This window comes from Lepus europaeus, chromosome 4, assembly GCF_033115175.1.
Source record: "Lepus europaeus isolate LE1 chromosome 4, mLepTim1.pri, whole genome shotgun sequence".
Taxonomy (NCBI): domain Eukaryota; kingdom Metazoa; phylum Chordata; class Mammalia; order Lagomorpha; family Leporidae; genus Lepus; species Lepus europaeus.
Window position 1 is genome coordinate 150,902,396 of NC_084830.1, and position 25,545 is coordinate 150,927,940.

Here is a 25,545-nt window from a genome sequence, read left to right on the forward strand (position 1 = left end):
TTTCCAGTTCAATACTAACCAATTTTTTTAAAGATTTACTTATTTATTTCAAAGTCAGAGTTACAGAGATGGAGAGACAGAGAGATCTTCCATCGGCTGGTTCACTCCCCAGATGGCCACAACAGCTAGCACTGTGCCAGGTGTTTCATCCAGATCTCCCACCTGGCTTTAGGGGCCCAAACACTGGGCCATCTTCTGCTGCTTTTCCCAGGCCATTAGCAGGGAGCTAGAGAGAAAGTGGAGCAGCCGAGACACAAATCAGTGCCTGTGTGGGATGCTGGTGTCACAGGGCGTGCTTTACCACTACACAACACTGGCCCCGATACCCCCTAATGAATCTCTCCTACACAACAATCTACCATACCCAATCTAACAAAATACTGAAAGTCTGAATTTTAAGAATCACCATAATAAAGCAGGTTCTCCAAATGGCCAGTTATCTAAACTCATTTTCATTGGCACTGAGAAAATTTAATGACCTTTGCCCTTCTCTTCATAGTTAATGTAAAATGTAAATATCATCTTCTTAAACATGCTTCCCATTCACCTTCTGTCCATGGTCCTGGTGACTGTCACCGGAGCACTCAGTCACCTTTCCCGGTAACTGAGACCGCAGCACTGTGGGCTCGCTCCGCCCGCCTGTCTCCACCACCCTTACCCAGACTTTCACCCTGACCCTCAAAGCCACAAATCCTAACTCCAAATAAACAATTTCAAGTTCTAACCTCTCCAATTGACCTAGCCTTTACTAGAGAATTAAACTGGTAAGTTATTTTGTCACCCTTTTAATAAGTAACATGAATACGAGCCCCACATCACGTTGACATGAGTGACGATTTACAGAAAGTCCCTGCTTTAGTCTCTAACTGCGAGGAGGCTCTCCAGCTCTTTGCACAATAATCTACTCGTATCTTATGATTTTCTTCAGCTTACCCTCAAAAACTAAGGTTTGAAAACACTTCCTTCCCAGTTTTCCATTTTGCAAAAACACTGTTGAAATTTTTAAAATTTCAATCTATGTATTTGCTTTGTTCTATTCTTTCAAATAAAAATCATCCAAACACGATTTACCTTGCATATGACTGGCTCATTTATTTTTTTGCATATTTATTTTATTCATCTATCATACTATTTTTTTATTTCTAGATGACACTGATTAAACTCGACAGCCATCAGTTAGCTCTGCTGAATTTTACTAAGACCAAACCCCAGCACAGCAACCTTACAGGACATGGACGTGGGGAGGCAGATGCAAGGGAAAGCCCCAGGGATGAGAAACAATTCAAAACGCACGAGCTTTGGGCAGCACTGCTCTACGGGAAAGCACAGGCTATCATGACAAGTTAAAAGGCAGGAAATGTGTACCTCAATTCATCTTGTATGTAATACGTCTACACAGCCTCACTGTTGCCAAATGCTCCAAATTCAGAAGAGCTTTGTGTGTATGCACACACGTGTGTGTGAAAACAGCTTCACATTCCATTTAAGGTATTACAAATACCTGGAAAAGCACATCAAACTCATACAGCACTGTCTGGTAGACTGAACACCCATCTAGGGGTGAGCACTGTGGTGCAGCAGGTGAAGCTACCACTTGGGACACCCGCATTCCATTATCAGAGTGCCAGCATGGTCTGAGTCCCGGTTACTTGGCATCCAATCTAGCTTCCTGTTGGTGCAGCCTGGGAGGCAGCAGATGATGGTGCAAGTGTTCAGGCCCTGCCACCCACATGGGAGCCCCCAGTGAAGTTCCTCACTCCTGGCTTCCCCCTGGCCTACCCCTGGCTGTTGTAGGCACCTGGGGAATGAACTAGCAAATGCAAAATCTCTCTTCTGTTTCCCTCCCTCTCTGTTGGTTTATCTTTCAAGCAGATGAGGTTAAATAATTATTTTTTAAAATAAATAAAAAGGATCTAATAGCAAATATCAATAAGGGTTTACATTTAGTGACTACCTACAATCAGTTCAATGCACTATTTTCCCAATGAAGTACACTACGTCGATCACCTCATCTAACGCTTTACCTGTATTACAAACAAAGTGCCTGGGGCTCACAAGACACTCTCAGTAAACGTAAGCTGTTAGAAATTCCTTTATGTAAAACAACACTGTCCTGGCGGAATGCACTTCTCTGTAAAGCCAGGTGATCTTTCGTTACTTGTGGATTCCGGATTGGTGAATCTAACTGAGACAAGCACAGAGTGAGATGTCAATTCTGCCTGAGGCTCCACGAGGCCACAGCCTGGGCCCCTTGTTTCAGCTTGGGTACTGCACACAAGAGGCCTTCCACGGTCTACTCAGCGCTGCTCTTCCAGGCTCCCTGAGTCTGATGAGGATGCTTCACTCAAGTGCTATCTAGGGCTCCTAAACACAAGACGCTGTGGAGACACACCTCCCAGAGAAGACATGCGTGCTTCAGAGCTGCAGTAGAGGAGTTAAATACACACACACACACACACACAGGCAGACATGAAACACTGAGACGTGTTGTCCCTTTGGTAAAAATGTCACCAGAGACCTGTATTTACTCTTGGAGCAACGGTTCAGTTTTCACAAATTCAGGGTCTGCAGTGACCTCGCAGAACCTAACTATGGGGGCCAGCGCTGTGGTGCAGCAGGTTAACGCCCCAGCCTGAAGAATTAGCATCCCATGTGGGAGACCCAGTTGCTCCACTTCCTGTCCAGCTCTCTGCTGTGGCCTGGGAAAGCAGAAGACGGCCCAAGTCCTTGGGCCCCTGAACCCAAGTCCTTAGGTCTCCCTGGGGAGACCCAGAGGAAACTCCTGGCTCCTGATCGGCGTAGCTCCAGCCATTGCAGCCACCTGGGGAAGAACCACCGGATGGAAGACCTGTCTCTCTCTCTCTCTCTTTCTCTCTCTCTCTCTGTGTAACTCTTTCAAGTAAAATAAATAAATCTTAAAAAAAAAAAAAAAAAAAGAAACTAACTATGATGTAAAGTAAGAACTGTCCATCCTGCACACAGAATCTCCTCCTGGGTTAGAAACAACGTAATGAGGGGAGTCAGGGATGGCTCCAGGGCTTCTCGCCTGAGAAAACAAAGGTCAGCGCTGCCATTAGACAAGACGGAGGAGGCTGGGTATGACAGGCTGCAGGGAAAAGCACGGTTTAGTGCTAGACACATTCTGTTTGAGATATTCAAACACAATATTCAAAGACTGTGACATACTGCAACGCTGACTAAGAGGCAAGTGTTACGCGAGTCAAGGGTGTACAAGCGACGTCAGGTGGAGACAGCAGCACACAGTGGATGGCATTTAACGCCCTGGAACAGATGAGAGGACCCAGGAGATCGGCAGGAGTTGGGCAGATGAGCGGGAAGAAGCAAGGGAAGCCCAGAAGGAGCAAGCCCGCAGCGAAGCAGGGAACACCAAAGTGTGGGATCCTGGAAGCCAACCGGAGAAAGACTGAGAGGAGGAAGGAAAACTGTCTCAAAAGCCACTGAGGGGTGCACCAGGATGGGCGTCGCTGGCGGAACACTGGGAGCCTGGGTCTGGCTGGACGGGAGGGCCCGGGGAGGTGGAGAGAGGAACACGGAAAAATGCGCGCAACTCTCGGAGCTCTGCTGTGAGAGGAAGCACACAGGCAGTGAGTGCGGCGGAGCAAAGACCCAAGACATGCTTGGAGCTTCCTGTACTTTTGTTTCTTAGGGAAGGAAAGATGCTTCTACGCCAAACACAGAGAGAGCACAAGTCCTGAACCTCAAATATCAGTAACAGTGGTGGTAAAAAGCTTATGAATTCAAGGCTGTTCCCTTTCTGTAAGAGATTAGCACGTGAGGAGCAGATGAAGATCTCTTTTAGGGCAAACCACTCTCTTTTTAAGCTCTCTGGATGTTTTCCTGCCCTAATAACCAAAACTAGCTTAGATTTCTGTAAATGAAAACTGCCCCCTATTTACATCATGCTACAAACCTCCGAACTAGAAGCAAGGCTGACCATTCTCTGTCCATACAAACACCCCTTGTGCACACAGACCACAAGACCATTAGCATGACTGGGAAAACCTTCGGTTCCAGTCTGAATGTCCCACACCGTGCCCCACGCCTACCTTCAGTCCCGCTGCGTAGCCCACGGGCTGTGGGGCGATGTTGGACTGTCCAGCTTCCCCTACAACCACAGCCAAGCCAAAGACCTCCTGGAAGGCGTCACGGACGGCAGCGACTTTCACTTCTTTGTTTGAGGTCACGACGATATCCAGTTCACCTCCAGATTCTGAAAACACCAAGAAAAAATTTCAATTCCAAACAAAATAATGAAATTCGCATACTATCGTACCATGCGCTAACAGTTTACATTCGATTATCCTCAACTTCGTAAACCAAGCAAGACAGAGATCACCCTTCCCGCGTGGCTGAAGAAACTGAGGGTGGCGCAGTCTCACCCAAAGTAATGGAGCCACTTGGTGCCAATGGCGGAACTCGCACCTGGGTCAGCCGGGTCCTGAAGTCCACCTCTTTCCATACTCTGCCACAGGCAGGCACTTATCCACCCTCTCTTCCCACAGCACCTGATTCAACAGGTGCTCAGCCCTGACGAAGCGCTGCTCTTTGGGGGAGTGTGGGCTGCCAGCAGCAGACGGCACGCACTGCCAGTGGTTCTGAGTACCCTACCTCCGCCAACAGACCACACGTTCTCCTGCATTCTATGAAACACTGCTCCAGAGTATAGGAGCAGCTCTGCCTGCAGACAGTACTCCCTTGCCAAGTAACCTGGGAAAATACTGTACAATATGCTTCTTTCCTGGGAACTCAAAATGCGTATTACCAGATCACGGACTGTGAGAACCACAGTCCTGACCTGAGCCTAGGATGTCCACATTTCATCTGTCCGTGGAGTGTATCTTCAGCATCCAATAACGGCTATCAGAAAGCGACCCAACTCTACCAGTTTGGGAAATGATGTAATAACGTTAAAAGACATGAAAAACAGCTATGTCTACTGTACTGCTCTATTAATTCACCCAAGTTCCATTGTCTCGTTCATCTACACTTCGGATAGACAGATTTATTGCATTTTTAAGCTTGCAAATCAAAACGGCTTTCCTGCTATTGGCTAACGCACACAGACATTCATTAAATGCAAACTTTTCACATCACGTAGATACAAGTTTCCAGTCCTCCAGCTACAGAGTAATCACAGAAATACCTCATTGTGAAGCATAAGTTCCACATTTCAGATACTCCATGGAAAATGAAAATGAACACTCTTACTGAAGAGAAGTAATCTACTGAGACCTGTACAAGGGACTGGAGTTGCAGCACAGTGGGTTAATCTGCCGCCTGCGATGTCAGCAACCCATAGGGGCGCCAGTTCATGTCCCGGATGCTCCACTTTTGATCCATCTCCCTGCTAACATGCCCAGGAAAGCAGCAGAAGATGGCCAGAGTGCTTGGGCCCCTGTCACCCATGTGGGAGACCCAGATAAGCTCCTGACTCCAGTCTGGCCCGGATCTGGCCACTGCAGCCATTTGGAGAAAGAACCAGGAAATGGATGATCTCCGTCTCTCCTCTTTCTCTCTTTCTCCGTAACTCTGACTTTCATGTAGCATTTCATGTAGGTGCCAGTTCAAGTCCTGGCTTCTCCTCTTCCAATCCAGCTCTCTGCTTATGGTCTGAGAAAGCAGTGGAAGACAGCACAAGTGTTTGGGCCTCTGCAACCACGTGGGAGACCCAGAAGAAACTCCTGGCTGCTGCCTTTGGATTGGCTCAGCTCCAGCTGTTGCAGCCACTTGGAGACTGACCCAGTGGATGGAAGACCTTTCTCTCTGTCCTTCCTTTGGTAACTCTGCCTCTCAAATAAATAAATAAAATTTTAAAAAAAATAAGAGTTATACAGAAATTATGTGATCAATAAGGACTACTATGAAATATTTTTATCTATAAAATAAATGTGGGGGTCAAGTTTTTTTATTATACATTCACATCATTTAAATAAAAGGGCAAAGGCCACAAACATGTATGTATAAATTATTAAAATACAGAAGCATAAATACTGAAATAAAACTGAAATTTGAAAATTAAAAGGGTAAGATGATGTAATGTGAAGTAAAAATATTTTCAAACTTTATATTTTTCAGTTATTTAAAACACTGCACACAATTATTTCCAGCCAGAATAATAAGAACAAATGTGTTGCTTCATTGTTTAAAACTTTAACCTAACATTTGGCGGTAGCTGTCAATTATTTTTTTTTTAAATCATGGATCCCTTTTCCTAACTGGCATAACGTTCTACAGATCACACCTTTACCTTAAATTTCAGAAGTTATCAAAAACTAAAAGCAAGGGGTTACACAGGACAGAAGAGGAAGAACGTGCTTTTTTCTCATATTTTTCCTCTGGGTGGGACATCACTCCCGACCCTCAGGGACTGCCCTACTAAGCTTCAGCTCAAAAAGGCTTTCGACTTTGGGTCACGAAGGGAGAACCAGAAGAATGGAGAAAACCAAAAACCTTTCCTAACAGTTTTCGTATTCCTGGATACCTGTGAAATTGGTCCATGAACTGTCTAGAACACACCACATAAAAAATACCACCAAGGTTTTACTATGAGTTTTGTTAGCAGATTTTCTATCAGTAAAGTGTCAGCTCTTTCACACTCAGTTTTACTGCTTTTGCTAACAGAAATTTGCTACTGACAGAAATTTCATTTCTCTCTCTTTCCTTTTTTGGTTTTGGTTTTATGCCCTTTTCTTAATGTTATAGAAATCACTGGCTTGGTCAACACAGCTTGTTTCTTTGCAGAAAAATACCTGCTACCTCATAGGACTTGTTCTAAAACTATGATAAGATCAGTACTTTCATATTCTAACAAGAAACACTCACTACACCAGCAAGAGGGTCAAAAATATTAATTCCTGTGGGCTGGCATGGTGGCATAGCAGGTTAAGCAGCCACCTGCAATACCAGCCTCTCATGTAGGTGTCGGTTTGAGTCCCAGCTGCTCTACTTCTGATCCAGCTCCCTGTTGATGTGCCTAGGAGAGCAGTGGGGATGGCCCACCTGCTTGGGCCTCTGCTCTCATGTAGAAGACCAGGAAGAAGCTCCTGGTTCCTGGCTTTGGCTTTGGACTAGCCTGGCCACTGTGGTCATTTGGGAAATGAACCAGCAGATGGAAGACCTTACTTTCTCTCCCTCTCCCTCTGTAATTCTGTATTTCAAACAACAAAAACAAATTAATTCTTTCTCTTCCTTCATTCAAAATACTTACTGTAAAGAAAATCATGTATGACACATTAAGTATGTAATACTTGCTTCTTATGAATATATGGGGTCAATATTTAGAACAGAGTCCAACTTATGAATTCCTTACAAAGTTATAAGCACAAAGACCAATTCAGTTAATTTAATTGTTGATTCAATTTTCTGTTTCAAGGGAACCAAAATGTAAAAATCTTGAATGTGGGTTCAATCCAGCTCCACCAAGCTGTGTAACCTAGGATGGTAACTTCTCTCTCCAAACTCAGGTTTCTCATTCAAAGCTCAAGGAGAAGAAAATCTACCCCGCAGCACTTTGGCCTGGCAGGACAAGCATTCAACAAATGATGAACAAGCCTTCCTCACTGCTCCTCCTCGTCCTCTGACCTTGCTGTTCTGTAAACTAACACAGCCGAGACTCACGAAGGCGCTGGCTTGTGACTGACACTGAGAAGCTGCTCAGGCACCTTGCACGACTCTGGCTTGTAAACTCTCTTCTGTAGCATTACTCGGAATTGTCACTGGTCTCGGAAAGTGCCACAGTCTTTAAACATATTAGATATGTACATTAAAAATTAGATAGCAGACAACATCTCTATGTCGGCTGTCTGGAGAATTCTTGTCAATGTCTCAAAAGCAGCTAAGACAGCTACCCCGGCAAACCCAGGGATCAGCTAGAAGTCAGCACCAGACTAAGGTCCTCTCAAACATTACTCCTGAATTAAGCGTAACACGATAAACATCAAAAGAAGCATGAACAAGGTATTGTTTCAAACGTCAACAGTGAATAAAAAGTAAAAGCCACATGAACCAACCCCAACGCCCATTCACAGTCAAAGGCAGGGCCAGTGTTGTGGTGTAGCAGGTAAAGCTAATGTCTACAAATCCGGGATCTCTTGTGAGCTCTGGTTCAAGTCCCAGCTGCTCCACTTCCAATCCAGTCCCTGCTAACGTGCCTGAGAGGGCAACAGAAGAAGATGGAGTGCCAGAGTCCTGGCTTTGGCCCGGCCCAGCCTCGGCTGTGGCAGCCATTTGGAGAGCAAACTAGCAGATGGAAGATCTCTCTCTCTCTGCCTTTCAAATAAACAACAACAAAAATTTTAAAAAACTAACAAAGTCATTAAGTATTCTAATAATTCATATTGTTTTTATTCTTCCACAGTTCATTGAGTTTTCAAAATTTTTATGGTAATTCAGAAAAAGATGAATTAATAGCAACAAATACTAGACTGATAACGTAGTGCAAGAATCTAAGAATTTCCAGTGACCACATGATCATCGGAAATGAGAATTACAATGCCTGGCTGACACTGCCACATCCATGAAGACTACAGCACACGCTGATCTAACTCGCGCACGTACTGATGTATGGAGCCATGCCAGGGTCCAGCGTTGTAATCATACTTTCAACCGAATGCTTCGTCTTATCAAGCACAGATTTCACCATAGGATTCCCAGCCACACCCTGCAGGGAACAAATTAATATACTCACTCACTCAAGGAACACCATCATCATCATAATTAATCCTGACACAACAGAGATGCCCGTAAACATTTACATACAAGAGCTCCCATCACAGTTTTGGGGATAACAATTATAATTCAGAGAGATCTACTGCACCATAAGGCAATTATAATTAATAACATATTGTATTCTTGGAAATCACTGAGAGTACAGATTTTAAGTTTTCCTACAACAATATCTAAGTATATGAGGTAATGCATATGTTAAGTAGTTCAGTTCAACACCAGACAACGTATAATTTCTAAACATCCTGCTGTACACAATACAATTAATTTCTGTTTCTCAACCACAATTTTTAAAAACAATTAGAAAAACACATTTGCAAAGTAAAACAAATAAAAATGTGACAGCATACACAGCATCGTAGCCATTAAAACAGCATACCATTCTGAACAATATTTTATGACTGAGAAGATGTTCACGGTATCTGCTAGGTGTATCCCCCAGCCCTCCAAAAAAAACCCACCAAATAATGTCTGCATGTCACTTTTGCAATTTGATTTTTTATTAAATGAACAGGTGTATCTACATAGATACACAGACAAAAGACACATGGGAAACTGGTAATAAAAATAAAAAGAACTCTTACTTTTTCCTTACACCATTTTGTATTTTCAAAATCAAAAGTAATTTTAAAAGTAAATGCCTCTTGGTCGGCGCCGTGGCTCACTAGGCTAATCCTCCGCCTTGAGGCGCCGGCACACCGGGTTCTAGTCCCGGTCGGGGCACTGGATTCTGTCCCGGTTGCCCCTCTTCCAGGCCAGCTCTCTGCTGTGGCCAGGGAGTGCAGTGGAGGATGGCCCAAGCCCTTGGGCCCTGCACCCCATGGGAGACCAGGAGAAGCACCTGGCTCCTGCCATCGGATCAGCGCGGTGCGCCGGCCGCAGCGCGCCTACCGCGGCGGCCATTGGAGGGTGAACCAACAGCAAAAGGAAGACCTTTCTCTCTGTCTCTCTCTCTCACTATCTACTCTGCCTGTCAAAAAAAAAAAAAAAGTAAATGCCTCTTACCTTAATAAAACCCCAGATTCCACCAGCAGATGCTTCATCCTGACCTTGGCTGATTCTGGGATCTTCTTGCTCCTCTGGGAAAGTTATGGCTGATGTGGTTCCAGTTCCCTGGGCCACAGATGTCAAACTGGCTTGCTGAGTAATGGGAGTTGGCAAAATACCTAGTCAGTGGTAAAAATTTTAATATGTGTAATTTATTCTATAAACTTTGTCCTATCAAAAGATGACATAAAACAAGATGAGGGGCTTAACAGCTTTAATAATGTAACCTATACTGAGGCATTTCAAGATTAAGTAATAAACTCAAAGAATCACCCAGGCTTGTACAAAATGCAAATTAAAAAGAATTCCAAAGAACAAATTCATTTTCTTTAACACAAGCTTACATCAAGGGTTTTAAAGACTGACAAAAATATCTATATCAAGAAGTTCATCAGATCTGTCGTATTTAGCAGCTGAATGTGGAAAGCAATCCCTCTAATCTCTTTAATCTATAAAAATATGAAGCAGCCAAACTCATCATATAAAAGCATGACCTATATTTACATATACTAAGACAGGGATGTAAAACTTGTACTCTCAATGTATTTTATGTGTAAGGGTAGGTGAGCACAATTAAATTCATAAAAATCGCAACAAAGTTGTTTCTGTTCCCTAAGATAACAAACAACAGGAATGAGATGGCCAAGATGAAGTTTTGACAACTGGTTTCCAATAATCATTCCAGATAAGCAGAAAGGGGAAATGGGGACAAACTTGCGGCATAGCAGGAAAGCCACTGCCAGCAGCTCCAGCATCCCATATGAACGGGTTCAAGTCCTGGCTGCTTCTCTTCTGATCTGGCTCCCTGCTAATGTGCCTGGGAAAGCAACGGAGGACAGCCCAAGTACTTGGACTCCTGCACCCATGTGGGAGACCCAGAAGAAGCTCCTGGCTCTTGGCTTTGGACTGGCCCAGCTCCAATTTGGAGCTGTGGCAATTTGGAGAGAGAACCAGAAGATGTAAGACTGCTCTCTGTCACTCCTTTTCTCTTTCTGTAACTCTGCCTTTTGAATAAATAAATCTTAAAAAAAAAGAATATAATAGAAGTAACTGACCTAGGAAAAGCAATGACCCAGGATCACCAGTCTTGGCACACTTGGTAAACGACACCACTCCTGGACTAGTCAGCCTTGACAAATTTTAAGCAAAGCTTTGAAAAACACTCAGACCTCACCTTGCCGTTTGTAAGTGTACAGATGTTAGGACAAAATGCTGGGGTTTTTTCTGACACCTCCCATGCTAATTATATACAAAGTTTTTTTTTTTTTTTTTACAGACAGAGTTAGACAGTGAGAGAAACACAGAGAAAGGTCTTCCTTCCATTGGTTCACCCCCCAAATGGCCGCTATGGCCGACACACTGCACTGATCTGAAGCCAGGAGCCAGGTGCCTTCTCCCAGTCTCCCATGGGGTGCAGGGCCCAAGCACTTGGGCCATCCTCCACTGCACTCCCGGGCCACAGCAGAGAGCTGGACTGCAAGAGGAGCAACCAGGACAGAACTGGTGCCCCAACTGGGACTAGAACCCGGTGTGCTGGTGCTGCAGGCGGAGGATTAGCCAAATGAGCCATGGCGCCGGCCCTATATACAAACCTTTTTAACACATAAAAATACAGGACCACCGCACATGGCTAATGAGAAAGCAGAGTGGTGCACCTGCTCTGGGAGAGCTGGGCGGTTTCCAGGCAGCACAGCAGCAGCACAGAAGTCAGTAGTTCCAGCCCAAGGACACACTGAAGAGAAATGGGAACACATCCACACACAGACCTGCTCACAGGTGTGCGAAGCAGCACTAGCCAAACCACACAACAGTGGAATGAGCCAAAATCAGCTGCTCAACAGATACAACATGATCTATTCAGACCCGGGAACAGTATTTAGCCATGCAAAGGAATGAAGTGCTGGCACACTCTACCAAATGGACAAAACCTGAAAATACTCTAAGATGTCAGTTATCAGAGGTCACACGATTCCTTTTGTAAGAAGTGCCCAGCATAAGCCAATCCAGACAGAAAGCAGATTAGTGGTTGCTCAGGGCTATGAGGATCAGGCAAAGTAGGGAGTAATAGGAGTGCTGGGTTCAAGTCCTGGCTCCACGCTCCATCCCAGTTTCCCTCTACTGCACACCACTAAGAGGCAGCAGGAAATGTACCAAGTGGGAGTGTGTGTTCTCTCTCTCTCAAATAAATAAATAAATAAAATGAATAATGAAATAAGCCTTCTCAAAAAAGTGACTACGGTAATGGATGCACAACTCTGTGAATAAACAATTACTGAATTATACATAATATTTTTTCAATCTTTACTTTATTTGAAAGGCAGGGAGATGGAGAGAGAGAGAGAGAGAAGAGAGGGAGAGAGAGAGAGAGAGAGATCTTTCATCCACTGGTTCACTCTAAATACCTGTAACAGCTGAGGCTGAGCCAGGAGCCCAGAATCCTGTCAGGTCCCCCATGTGAGTGACAGACTCCCAAATACTTGTGCCATGACCTCTGCCTCTCAAGGGACACAACGGCAGGAAGCTGGAGTTGGAACTGTGGCAGGACTCACACCCAGCACTCCGATATGGAATGCAGGCTTCTCAAGTGGCATCTTAGCCGCTAGCCAAACGCCCACCCCAAGCGACACTTTAAACGGGCGGACTGTACGATATGCGCATTACACCTCAAGAACACTGTCTGCTTTTAAAGATGCGACACTACCCGGAGTGCCGTGTTTCCATAAGAGTGAGAGTTACCTGTCACCGGAGGTGCGGAGAAGGACGGCATGAGGGGCGTCTGCGGGGCTCTGCCGGCGTGGCCCCTCGTAATGTCGTACGTCGCACCAACAGAAAAGCCTGAGGTAGGGGGACCTGGAGTGGGGGCGGGCAGAAGGGCACTGGGAGCCGACGTTGAAGGTGGGAAGTGGAACGGAGGAGGATGACTGAAGGCAGCAGCAGGCGCCGAGGGCGCAGGAGGTGGCACTGCAGTCCCCAGTGGGGGGACAGACGGAACCGGGGAAGGAGGCACAAAAGATAAGGGTGCTGAGGGCCTGACGGGCGCCAGGGACGGCTGAGGGGTCGAGTAGGCGTGCGGCGGCAAGGACTCCAGAGTGGACACGTTCGCGGAGGGAAAAGAACTGGTCACAGCTAGAAAAAACAATGGAGAGGACGTGAGGAAAATATCGGAGATGCTCTTTACTTAGTTTTCTCGTGATTTTGTTCTTACAAATTTTAAAAAGTGAACAGGCCACATCCTCAGGAATAACTTATAAATGTTTAATTTAAAATATGCAGCAAACATGGTTGAGTGCAAAAGACTCCTACAAGGAAGCAGCTACATGCACTGTTCATTAGGTAGATCTTAGTTGTTGGCTTATTTGTTTCAGTATGTTTTGTTTGTTTGTTTGTTTGTTTTGACAGGCAGAGTGGACAGTGAGAGAGAGACAGAGAGAAAGGTCTTCTTTTTTGCTGTTGGTTCACCCTCCGATGGCCGCTGTGGCCGGCATACCGCGCTGATCCGATGGCAGGAGCCAGGTGCTTCTCCTGGTCTCCCATGGGGTGCAGGGCCCAAGCACTTGGGCCATCCTCCACTGCACTCCCTGGCCACAGCAGAGAGCTGGCCTGGAAGAGGGGCAACCGCGACAGAATCCAGTGCCCTGACCGGGACTAGAACCCGGTGTGCCGGCGCCTCAAGGCGGAGGATTAGCCTAGTGAGCCGCGGCGCCGGCCTGTTTCAGTATGTTTTTAATAAAATAAAGCCATTTTTCATCCCTGGTGTGAGCATAAAAACCTAAGGTTCATTACAAGACAGAACAAACCTAGCACAGGACTTTTAGATATTCTGTTGTGGTAAGAGACAGAAGATGTACAGTCAATATGAATATAAGGAATAAAAGTCTACCTAAAGCAAAACACTTTTTTCGACTTAAACAAAAACACTATTTCTCTTTATTCTTTAGACGAAAAAGGCTATTTCCCTCCATCCCAACAAAGATCCGAAAAGTTGGAAAACATGCACGCCCAGCATCTCACTACCTGCAAACACACAGACGTTAAGACAACTGCAGTACCTAAAGGAACAGGGCTGGGAGACACAGCAGCGGTAACCAGGCCCGCAGGGTTCGGGGGAGGCGTCCCAGGTGGTGTTGTCTCTATTCCACTCTCTTCCATCATTTTTCCTTAATTACAATATACTGCAAAAATATCAAAATGTTATAAATATTATATAGTTACAAAAAAGTGCATTTTTAAAGCCTGTATAAAGAACAATTAAAAAATCATCATAAAGAAGCAAATGTCTGCTTCACTGCTTATATTGCAATTTATTTCTAGACGATGCATTTGTCAAAGATCCTACCAGTCAAGTAGAATATTTAATATGTAAGCAGCCTGTGATATTTCCATATTCACATTTTATAAATGGGAAATAATTTTGTTAACTATAATATTAGTTATCCAATGTATTTCAAATAGGAAATTACTTCTGTGATTTCTGCCAGATGAGTTTGTTAAAACTCCGTCTAGACTTGTTATTATATTTAAAAGTAAATAAAATATTTAATGTATTTCTAAAACTCTCTTCCCTCATAACCTTTTACATGTGAGCTACTCCATGTAACATAACAATAAAATGTGCTTTACTTGATAAATGCATTAATTCCCAGTTCTCCCAGTTCATATTTTAAAGCACACCCAGTAACAGCTAAATGATACATCTCAGGTTTCAGAAACCTTAACTACAGAACAAATGCCGCTGGACAGCAGGGTCCGAACTGATGGTAACAGATGACAAAACACAGGACAACTTCCTTAAAAACTGCAGATTTTCCAGTTCATCTCAAGTATAACTCCAACTTCTAATTTGGCGAATCTGTTTCTGATGTATGAACTCATCTAACAAATGCTTGGTAAAGGTGGACCGCTGGCCAAACACTATCCTGGTGCTGCTGCAAACATATTAGGGGGTAACAACAAACAGAACTCTTACACTCCAGCACAGGAAACAATCAAATAACACCAGTGCACAAGACAGTGCAGCCTCAATCACACGCTCTGAGGGCAAGAGCTCTGCTCAACAGGACTGATTTCGGCTTGGCGGTCAGGAAAGAGCTCCCAGAAAGTCACAGCTGGCTGAGATCTGAAGGAGAAGCACAACCTAGTTAGCCACAGGCAGAGGACAAGGGAGGCAGGGGCCAGAGTGAATGCACCAGGTACAAAGCCCCGCAGGTCAGAAGCAGCAAGACGTATTCAAGCACACTCAGGTGGCAAGGAACAGAGAGACGGGCAGGAGGAGCCCAGCTCTCCCGGGCCTTTGTAAGTCGGGGCAAGAAGCTGGGTTTCTTAAGAAAACAAAGTTCTGGGGTGTATTCAAGCTGAGAGTAACACATTCATCTTCTGTTTAACTACTATGAAATTTAAGACTCTTAAGATTCAAAAAAAGTATACCTCCTGAGTACTCTAAACCCGACCTCTCTCAGTAAGAGCATCTTACACACTGCAGTATAATGATCCAAGCCACTGCTATTAGACCATTACTATTCACCTGTGTGTATGTGCACACAGCTCTATGAACTGTATTTGTGTAGAGTTCCATGAGGTTTCACCATCTACACAGACCTGTAAAACCACCCCAAAATCATAACGTGTACGTGCACGCGCAGTTCTAGGAGGCTTCATCATACACATAGACTTGTATAACCACCACACAATCAGGACGTGTGTGTGTACAGTTCTAGGAGGCTTCATCATACGCACAGACTTGTATAACCACCACACAATCAGGACGTGTGTGTGTACAGTTCTAGGAGGCTTCATCATACACATAGACTTGTATAACCACCACACAATCAGGACGTGTGTGTGTGTACAGTTCTAGGAGGCTTCATCATACACATAGACTTGTATAACCACCACACAATCAGGACGTGTGTGTGTGTACAGTTCTAGGAGGCTTCATCATACACATAGACTTGTATAACCACCACACAATCAGGACGTGTGTGTGTGTATATATACATTTCTATGAGGTTCTGTCATACACATAGACCTGTATAATCACCACATAATCAGGACGTGTGTGTGTGTGTGTGTATAGTTCTATGAGGTTTCATCATAGCCACAGACCTGTGTAACTACCACATAATCAGGAAGTGCGTGTGTGTGTGTGTGTGTATAGTTCTATGAGGTTTCATCATAGCCACAGACCTGTATAACCACACAATCAGGACGTGTGTGTGTGTGTGTACACAGTTCTGTGAGGTTTCATCATACCCACAGACCTGTATAACCACCAATCAGGATGTGTGTGTGTGTGTGTATAGTTCTATGAGGTTTCATCATAGCCACAGACCTGTATAACCACACAATCAGGACGTGTGTGTGTGTGTCCACCGTTCTGTGAGGTTTCATCATACCCACAGACCTGTATAACCACACAATCAGGACATGTGTGTGTGTGTGTGTGTGTACACCGTTCTGTGAGGTTTCATCATACCCACAGACCTGTATAACCACCAATCAGGATGTGTGTGTGTGTGTGTGTGTATAGTTCTATGAGGTTTCATCATAGCCACAGACCTGTATAACCACACAATCAGGACGTGTGTGTGTGTGTACACCGTTCTGTGAGGTTTCATCATACCCACAGACCTGTATAACCACACAATCAGGACGTGTGTGTGTGTGTGTATGTACACCGTTCTGTGAGGTTTCATCATACCCACAGACCTGTATAACCACCAATCAGGATGTGTGTGTGTGTGTGTACACAGTTCTGTGAGGTTTCATCCTACCCACAGACCTGTATAACCACCACAATCAGGATGCAGAATTCCTCCATCACTCCAGAGAAATGTCCCCACACTCCTCTGCCACACATTCGCACCACCTGGCAACCTCCTCATATTGACTCCATGTATGAAACAGACAGACCATAGCACAGGCAACCTCTGAGACTGCTCTTTTTCACTGAGTACAACGTCCCTCAGATTAATCTAAGTTGCTGAATGCATCAACGGGGGCTCCTTCTTATTGTGGAGTAGCAGTCCACTGCACCGTTCTGTCAGTTTCTTCACTCACCACCGACGGACCCTGAGGCTGACTCCAGTTACTGGTAACCCGCGTCTGTGTTCTGAAACGATTCCTTTGGGGCAGGCACTTGACCTAGTGGTCAGCATGCCAGTCAGGATGTCTGAATCGCACATCAGAGTGCCTGGGTGGGCATCCTGGCTCCTCTCCTGACTCCAGCATTCCGGCTAAAGTGTATCCTGGAAGGCAGCAGGAAATGATGCAAGTAGGGTCCCTGCTACTCACATGGGAGCCTTGGCTTGAGCTCCTGGCTCCTAGCTTTGGCCTAGCGCAGCCCAGGTTGTGTAGGCATCTGGGGAGCAAACCAGCGGATGATGGATAGATTTCTCTCTATTTAAATAGCTTTAAAGAATGGCCTCTATAAAAACAAAACAAAAAAATATTGCTTTGACCTAAGCATGTCACTGGGCAGCAAGAGCAGACACAGTGAGATCATAAGGACATTCACAAAAGTAGCCCAAAGAGGAGGTGGTAACAACCTGGACTAAGCAAACACATAAAGGGCAAGAGTGACTGTACTCACCAGGGCTCACCTGGAAAAACATGCAGACATTTTTCAGTTGTCACAACTAGAGGCATACAACTGCCATCTGGCAAATACAGGCTAGGGATACTGCGAAAAATCTTTCAATGCACACCCCACCCACCGGAGTTATCTGGCTCCAGACATCAACAGTGCCAAGGCTGAGAAACTGGCTGGACAACGGTGGTGACAGTGGAGATGGAGAACAGACTCCACATACGCTCAGGTGGTCAAACTCAGTGACTGCCAGGATACGGACACATGGAGGGGAGAGGCGAGGCCTGCACTCACTGGAGAGGGAACATGCGAGAGATCAGTGCTGCTTGATGCTGTCTTTCTCTGGAAAAGCAGGAGATCAACTCCCTGACAGGCTAAGTTTAAGATCCTTCAAACACACTGACTCATACGGAGCTCAGAAACCACGTCATTGTGGGTGCCATCAGTGTTCTAACAATCTCTAAAGTCAGTCATCGGGCTGGCGCTGTGGCGCACCGGGGTAATGCCCTGGTCTGAAGCACCGGCATCCCATATGGGCGCCAGTTCGAGGCCCAGCTGCTCCTCTTCCAATCCAGCTTTCTGTGATGGCCTGGGAAAGCAGCAACAGATGGCCCAAGTCCTTGGGCCCCTGCACCCGCGTGGGAGACTCAGAGGAAGCTCCTGGCTCCTGGCTTTGGATCAGCACAGCTCCAGCCATTGCGGCCAATTGGGGAGCGAACCAGTGGATAGAAGGTCTCTCTCTCTCTCTGCCTCTCCTCTCTCTGTGGAACTCTTTCAAATAAATAAATAAATCATTAAAAAAAATAAAGTCACTCCTGAAATGGGATTATCTGAGAAGAGACTAACCCAAGAAGAGGGAAAATGACTGAAAACCAGTGCTTCAGTCGGACAGGAAGTGATCTTGGGGAGAATGAGATGAGAAGAAAGGAAGACACCCAGCAGAATTCGGTGCTGAAAGAGCAGTGCTTCCAGGGAAGGGGGGGACAGGACCACAGGCTGCAGGGAAGCCAAACAGGATCCTACCATCCGCAAGATGCAAGGGGTTTTCCAAACCGGGGAAGAAGCTGGTGAGAGCTGCAGCACGGGTTACACAAGGGTGCACACAGCTTTCAAACAGGTTGTAAACGTGAAGGAAGGATGCTAGCAGGGTCCAGGGAGGCTAAATCCTGCTGTTAAGTACCTGTAAGCCAAAGGCAGAACACCTGACTCAGAGAGCTCACCAGGGCCTACACCACTGTCCTCCAAAGCCATCTGTCTTATCTCATCTGTTATGGGTAATTCACCCTCCTACCAAAGACATTACCCAATCTTACAACAGCTAGTGGAAGTCATAATCAAAGACAACCTGATCCCCACCCTTAGCAAATGCCTCGCAGAAGAACCTGCAGAATGAAGAAAAAGCCACAACCTGAGATCAGTGATCAATTCCTTTCACCTTTTAAAGCTTCTGAGAACTGGCTTCAAGACAATGCTTTAGTAAATTTTTTTAAAGATTTATTTTATTTGAAAGTCAGAGTTACACAGAGAGAGAAGGAGAGCCAGAGAGAGAGAGAGAGAGGGAGGGAGGGAGGGATAGAGAGAGAGGTCTTCCATCCACTGGTTCACTCCCCAGATTGCCGCAATGGCTGGAGCTGTGCCAGGAGACCTCCCAGGAGCTGTGCCACAGCGGCGGCCCCACCTAGGTAAATTTTGCATGCATACACATAATACCTGCTACTAAAAATTTACCTATCCTGCCAAAACAACAGTGAGGCGTCAGAGTACGTAAGGAGTGCAGGGCTCAAGGCTCAGCAGAGCCGGCACTCCTGCACCACCATGAGATGGGATGGAAATGCTCTCCACACAGTCCTCGACCTCCGGCCAGGCCCGGCTCCTCCAATCTGCTTCCGCACAAGCAAGAGGCTGCTCCTTGGAAGAATCGCTATGCGGGGCCCACGCTCAACTCCAAGCACTAAGAGCGGTTATTACTGCGGGTGCACGGGTGCCTCCACCACCAGGCTGGAGGCGGGGCTGCCGTCCTCACCTCCGACCCCAGACTTGCATCAGCGTTCAGGGAGTTCAACACGCTGCACGGGGCTGGGCTGCGGACACAGGTCAGCGGGCAGAGCGGACTCGCCGCCCCCCGGGACGACCGCGCGGAGCGACGAACGGCACCCAGGCAGGGCGGGCATCAACTCTGCCGGGCTGTCCAGCCGCGGAGCCCGAGGCAGGTCCCCACGCCGAACAAAGACGCCGGGAGCACCCGAAGGCCGGCCGGGGCCTCGCCAGGGCCGGCTCTCCCGCGGCGGCCTCCTGCGGCTCTGCCACGTCCCCAGGCCGGACGGGGCCGGACGGGGCCGGGCTAAGGCCCGCGGGCACTCGCCGCGAGCGCGCCGAAGCTGGGGCCACACGGCCACGGCCGCCGGCCGGGAGCGGGGACCCCGGCCAAGCGCACCCCAGCCCGCCGCCGCCCGGACCCGGCCACCTGCGGCCCGGAGCGGCCCCGGCGCCCCGCACGCCGGCCGGCCCGCCCACCTCGCAGGGACTGCACCCCTCCGGGCCCGGCCACCCCGCGCCGCGCCAGGAGGACGTTCACCTGGAGTCCCGGGCGAGCGCCTGCACAGCGTCTACACAGCGCGGGGCAGGGAAGTCGGGGTGCAGCACCGCCGGGAGCAGCAGACAAGGAAGATGCAGACCGCAACTCCCCGCGCGCTTCCCCGCCTCCAAGATGGCTGCCGGCGACGCAAGGCCCTGCGCCTGCCACGTCGCCGGCCCCGCCCCGCCCCGCGCAGTGTCCGCCCCGCCCCGCCCCAGAGTCGCCCCGCCCCGCCCCGCCCCATCCTGGGAATCGTCGGCCCAGGCCGGCCCTACGCCCCGCCCCATCTTGGCCCACGCCCCGCCCCACACAGCGCCCCACCCCGCCCCTAGATTCGCCACGCCTCCACCCCGCCTCTCCCTCACCCCGCCACGCCCCACGCTCCGCCCCACACAGCGCCCCACCCCGCCCCTAGATTTGCCACGCCTCCACCCCGGCCTCTCCCTCACCCCGCCACGCCCCACGCTCCGCCCCACACAGCACCCCACCCCGCCCCTAGATTCGCCACGCCTCCACCCCGCCTCTCCCTCACCCCGCCCCGCCCTACGCCCCGCCCCACACAGCGCCAAGCCACGCCCGTTCAGCCCGCCGGGAGTCCGGCCCCGTCCGGGTTTGATCCCGACTCGGGCGGCCCCCTTCCTCTACAAGCACTCTCTCCCTCTCCCTGTGCAGAGGACAGCCTGACTGCCGGGTGTGCTCGCTTGTCCGCGGCAAGCGGCTGAGGCGGACGCCGCCACCCAGTCCAGTGCCCACTCCGGGCAGGACCTGGCTGCACAACGGGGACACTCCTCTGTGTCTCCGAAGACCCGCAGGACGTCTGCAGAGGGGGACCGCGGGCACCAGAGTGGCAGTGCTCTATTAGCTTTTTCCCTTCAACAACACATATCGCACGTTCTTTTGTTGTCTTCTTTGAGAGACAGAGAGCAGAGATCTCTCATCCACTGGTTCAATTCCCAAATGCCTACAACAGCCGGTCTCTCACATGAGTGACAGGGACCCAAGTACTTGAGCTGTCACCTGCTGCCTCCCAGGGTGTGTGTTAGCAGGAAGCTGGAATCAGAGCTGGACCAGGACTGGAACCCAGGTTTTCCAACATGGGATCCGGGCACACCAAGAGGTGTCTTTACTGATGCGCCAAACATTCACCCTGCATTCTTGGATGACAAAGATTATCGACTCCTTTACATGTCCTATCTAAGAGAGCACTTGCAATACTTGGTGTTCAGTAATGCACAATTTAATAAACCAATGAATGGAGTGCAGTACGGAAAACAGGGAATTTGAATCCTGAAGTCCTGACTCAGGTCCAAGACCGCCCTAATGTCAGTTGTGCAGTTACCTAGCCTTGTACAGGTCACGTGGTCTCCATGTTTCCATCTGTAGAATGGGAGGATTATCCGCCATCCCTAACTTGGGTAATGGAGTCAAATAAAGTAAAGCATATGAAAGCACTTTTTAAACTGCTGAGTGTTAAATATATGAAAAATTGTTAGCATTCCTGTTCCCAAATTTCCTGCAAGAATCCACCCAAAGATTTGACTTTAAATCTCTCTTGAACTTGACCACTGTTGCCATTCTGAAACACTTCACAGGACACTGCACACTAGTTAACGATGCCCCAACTTCAGACCTTGCTTTGCAGCTCTCATGGGCTGTCTGCTCCCTGTGGCGGTGGCTCTTACCACATGCACTGAGAATGTGTGTAGGTGGCCTTCTGGGTTACCCTACAGAAAGTGGGATCTGGGGTGGTGCTCAAAGTAGATACCATCTCCATTCTCTTTGGTTCACACCCTTAATAGCGATAAGTTACGCTGATTTCTTCATGCACCCTACAGATATTCATTAGTGGTTGCGATGTGCTGAGCACTGCGACTGGAAACGTGACTGTGAACAGGACCAACAAGGTCTGCTCCTTTTATTAGGAGAGAGAGGCTAATGGAGAAGAAAACAAACAGAGTAATTACGTTCTGTGATGGGCGCTTTGAGGAAAATCAATAGTGATGTGATACAGACTAATTAGGATAAGTCACCTTGGCCGTGATGGATGGCTGGGGCTTCTGCAAAGAGATCTGAGCACAGCCCTGGAAGGAACCAGACCTATGGCTACCTGGACAGAAAGGGAAGGGTGCAAAGACTTAAGGGGGGAGGTGTTTTGGGTATGTGCAAAGCAGCAAGGTAGCCGGGGCTGTGAGCAAGGGCAGGGGCGGTCCTCGTCAGCCTAGGAGGCTTCTAGAGAACCTTTGGGCTCCATTCGGAGAGACGTGGGGAGCACAAGGAGGGTTTCAGCAGAGACAGCTCAAGTCCAACACTAAGGTCAAACCACACTCTAACTGCTGGGAGAGTAGAGCGTGCACGAGGACTGAGGGAGGCGGCCCGGGAAGGAGGGGTGGTGGTCCGGAGTAGCCGGCGGGGGCCGAGGTGGCGATCGGTCTGGGTGGATTCTGCAGACTGAGTGGTTGCGACTTACTAGTGGATGGACTGTGGTATGCATTAGCTTCCTAAGACTATGACAGCTCCTGGACTAGAAAGAACAGCAAGTCATTTATTCTCTCTCAATCTGCAGGAGACACAGAAGCAGGTGTTGCAGGGCCCCTCCCAGGGCCACCAGGGCCAATCCCTCCTGGCCTCTCTAGCTTCTGATGGCTGAAGGTGCTCCTTGGCTCTTGCCGCACAGCTCTAGGCTGACTGCTGTCTTCACACGGCCCTGCTCCCCAGGTCCCTGGGCTCCTTCTGCCTTTCTCCTTATAAGGATACTTGTCATAGCATTGAGGGCCCACCCTGTAGCAGAACAATTCTAACACAAGATCCGGGAGGACCTTGCAAAGACTCCACTTCCAAATTAGGTCACATTCACCAGTTCCATATTAGTACCTGCCTCGCAGTTTTTCTTTGAAGGCTCAATGACTTCATAAGTGTGATGTGTTTAGATGACAGTGCTAGCTCTTAGTCTGAGTTTTAATTGCCTAAATATTCATATGACAATCACTGTTTATGCTTTTATTTGGTCCAGCTTGAGCTGCAATGTCCAAATCAAGGTACTCTGTTTACAACTAAAGAAAATTTATTTAAACATGATGTCTTCAAAGAGTTCCTGAATAATGTGTATTATGGAAAAACTATGCATGGATTTTAAAATACTTTTGCACCAAAATAAGCTTATTTTTAAAACCATTTTTCACAGACTTCTTAAAGTACCCTTAGATACAGGGTGTCTCTACCTCACAGTTTGTCCAGGACACTCACATTTGAGGACAGTTGTCCCAGCATAATTTTTTTTTTTGACAGGCAGAGTGGACAGTGAGAGAGAGAGACAGAGAGAAAGGTCTTCCTTTTTGCCGTTGGTTCACCCTCCAATGGCTGCTGCGGCTCATCGTGCTGATCCGAAGCCAGGAGCCAGGTGCTTCCTCCTGGTCTCCCATGCGGGTGCAGGGCCCAAGGACTTGGGCCATCCTCCACTGCACTCCCGGGCCATAGCAGAGAGCTGGCCTGGAAGAGGGACAACTGGGATAGAATCCGGCGCCCTGAGCGGGACTAGAACCCGGTGTGCTGGCACTGCAAGGCAGAGGATTAGCCTGTTAAGCCACGGCGCCGGCCCCCCAGCATAAATATTAAAAGTACCCGTTTCATGGCCAGCGCTGTGTGTACTAGCCCAAGTCTCTGTCTTTATCACTAGCATCCCACAGGGGCACTGGTTCAAGTCCCAGCTGTTCCTCTTCTGATCCAGCTCTCTGCTATGGCCCAGGAAAGCAGTGGAAAATAGCCCACGTGCTTGGACCCCTACACCTGCATGGGAGACCCAAAAGAAGCTCCTGGCTCCTGGCTTCAGATTGCCCCAACTTTGGCCATTTTGGCCATTTGGGGAGTGAACTGGTAGATGGAAAACCTCTCTCTATCTGTAGCTCTACCTCTCAGATAAATAAATAAAATCCTAAAAAAAAATACCCATTTCTTGCTCTTAAAATTCTTTGCTCCAATTTGGGCAGTGAATATTATGGATATCCTACTTTTAGAGATATTAATAAGTTTCTCGTTTTGCAATATGAGTTTTAGTGTGGAAATTTCAGCACCTATCCATTGCCCCACACAGGTCATCATTACACATTTCAGCTTCCTTGAAAAACTATCTTATCTTTCTAAAATAATTATTTATAAAAACATTCAAAGGCTCCTTGTCCAGTTGGTAAAATCTGAAATACTCAATTTGCTCTGCTTTCTGGATGTTTCTCCACATCCCCCCAGGGGAACCTACAAGGACCATCCATCCAGTCTACACCGAAAACCATGGGCCGTGGCTCCAACCAAGTCCTTTTCCTGAAATGCAGCTTTCTCTGTCCACTTTCTGCTAATAGGTACTCCCCATTATTCAAAGACCACAGTTGTCTTCCACCATAAAACCTTCACACATTATGTTGTTGGTTTTATATGCTTGCATTCTCTGTTTATGAGCTCCTTGATGGTAATCTACAGCAAATCCATTTTCCTTAATGTGGGTCAGCTGAACTTGACCTCAGAAAGGTGACATGAGAGGGAAGTTAAGATTCCTTACGTAATTTATAAGCACAGGCATGTGGCATCCTCTGTGGCTTTCCAGATGTCACAGTTTCTAGAAATGTTTCACAATGTTCACACACCCACTGTTTACTGAATGAAACAGTGTGCTAGAAGCTATGTACCAGAAGGAACACAAACGAGTGTCCTCCCTAAAGGAGATCACAGTCAGTAAGAGAGACGTGTGGCCAAAGGAGAATCCAAGCAAAAATGTCAGGTGCTACAGCTGAAATCTACACCAAACGACAGGGGACACAGACTAAGCGGTGTCACCACTACCACTTTGGTGGAGCTTTTAGAAGAGGAGTAATGGCCGCTGGCTACCAGGAAACAGGCCAGTGGTGGCTTTTCATTCTCTGTATTTTGTTCATGCTATGTCTTTGAGGGAAAAGGGCAATCCCATGTACTCTCCTGTCCTCTCCTTTTTCTTTCTCTGTACTATTTCTCCCTTACAAAATACAATGCTTTCTTCGAGTTCCCCCATCTTCTTATGTATTTCCCCTGGATATCAAACGTGTTGTCATTTAACAAGAGACATTTACTTCCTGCTGTCCCATAACACACACCTAGGAGAGCCAGCACTGGGACCAGTGGCACGTTCCTCCAGCTGAGAAAGGCAGAGACCTGCAAGCACTCAGCTGAACTTCACCCCTGACTCGCCAGTGTCGTGATGGGTCACCTGCTACTGCCCCACCACCTCCGTCCTTCTCCACACTCTCCCCACCACACACACACGTTAGACAATGGAGAGTTCTCAAAGACTGCCGTTTCCAACTGTGCATTCCCTACTTAACGGCCAGAGAAACAATCTTCTCTGTTCTTGGAGTTTTAACTGAATCAATCAATCTCTCTCTCTCTCTCTCTCTCTCTCTCTCTCTCTCTCTCTCCCCCAGTATCATTTTTAGAACACCCTTGAAAGCTCACTATTTTCCCTAACAATCATCTAATGGATAACTTCATCACCTTACCTATAAAACTATTTTCAGATTTTGCCCTTTCGGTTTCTTTAATTCTATCATTATCATCCACTAATGAGAAACAACAG

The 25,545-nt window shown here is 47.5% G+C and overlaps 1 protein-coding gene across 2 annotated transcripts in view; it reads right to left on the bottom strand.

Annotated features, from left to right (window-relative positions):
- The window catches only part of PRRC1 (proline rich coiled-coil 1), a 34,071-nt gene extending 13,976 nt beyond the window's left edge, over positions 1–20,095 (bottom strand). The window contains exons 1-7 of one of the 2 annotated variants that reach the window (XM_062189233.1): positions 19,953–20,095; positions 14,759–14,908; positions 13,842–13,964; positions 12,529–12,918; positions 9,751–9,911; positions 8,578–8,680; positions 4,068–4,231 (exon numbers count right to left, since the gene is read on the bottom strand). In XM_062189233.1, the coding sequence (XP_062045217.1) occupies positions 4,068–4,231; positions 8,578–8,680; positions 9,751–9,911; positions 12,529–12,918; positions 13,842–13,944 (921 nt within the window). In that variant the 5' untranslated portion in view covers positions 13,945–13,964; positions 14,759–14,908; positions 19,953–20,095. The remainder of the gene's footprint in view (positions 1–4,067; positions 4,232–8,577; positions 8,681–9,750; positions 9,912–12,528; positions 12,919–13,841; positions 13,965–14,758; positions 14,909–19,952) is intronic. The other variant, XM_062189232.1, reaches the window with a different exon arrangement.
- Between the last annotated feature and the right edge of the window lie 5,450 nt (positions 20,096–25,545).